The sequence below is a fragment of the Penaeus vannamei genome, chromosome 20, assembly GCF_042767895.1.
Source record: "Penaeus vannamei isolate JL-2024 chromosome 20, ASM4276789v1, whole genome shotgun sequence".
Taxonomy (NCBI): Eukaryota; Metazoa; Arthropoda; class Malacostraca; order Decapoda; family Penaeidae; genus Penaeus; species Penaeus vannamei.
The window spans coordinates 32,815,165-32,815,645 of record NC_091568.1 but is presented as its reverse complement, the minus strand read 5'-3'; the positions used below and the strand labels follow the sequence as shown (position 1 = coordinate 32,815,645).

At 37.8% G+C, this 481-nt stretch overlaps 1 protein-coding gene across 1 annotated transcript in view; it reads left to right on the top strand.

Annotated features, from left to right (window-relative positions):
- Positions 1-399: 399 nt before the first annotated feature.
- Positions 400-481, top strand: part of LOC113802353 (angiotensin-converting enzyme-like) — an 11,404-nt gene continuing 11,322 nt past the window's right edge. Inside the window, exon 1 of the mRNA XM_070135690.1 lies at positions 400-481. This exon is cut by the window's right edge and continues 41 nt beyond it. Within this exon, the coding sequence (XP_069991791.1) occupies positions 473-481 (9 nt within the window). The 5' untranslated portion in view covers positions 400-472.

Here is a 481-nt window from a genome sequence, read left to right as displayed (position 1 = left end):
CAGAAACAATAATTGTAGAAATAAACGTGAGTAAAAAAATTAACCAAAACAGCAAAGATGATTGCAAAGATAACAAATCAGACGATGCCATTCATTCTAACAACAGCAATAATAATTAAAACAAGGGCAGTAATGGTAATAATAATGAAATAATATTAATAGTACTGATGATAATGATGTTAATAGAACTGATGATAATAATGATAATATTGACAATAGTAATGTGGATGAGATGCCAATAACAAAAACCACACCACTGACAAAGAAGGTAATAATGTTAACCAAGATAATACCAATTATGATACCAATACAACTAACGTTAACATTAAGATAATTATCCCAAAGAAAACCAGTAGAACCCCTCCTAACTCCCCTACCTCCCCCCCCCCCCCAGGTAGCATGGTTGCACAGGCGGTTGCACGAAGCGAGGCATTTCCGCTCCCTTGGTCTCGGGGGCAACAGGGAGCGACGGATGCTGCGG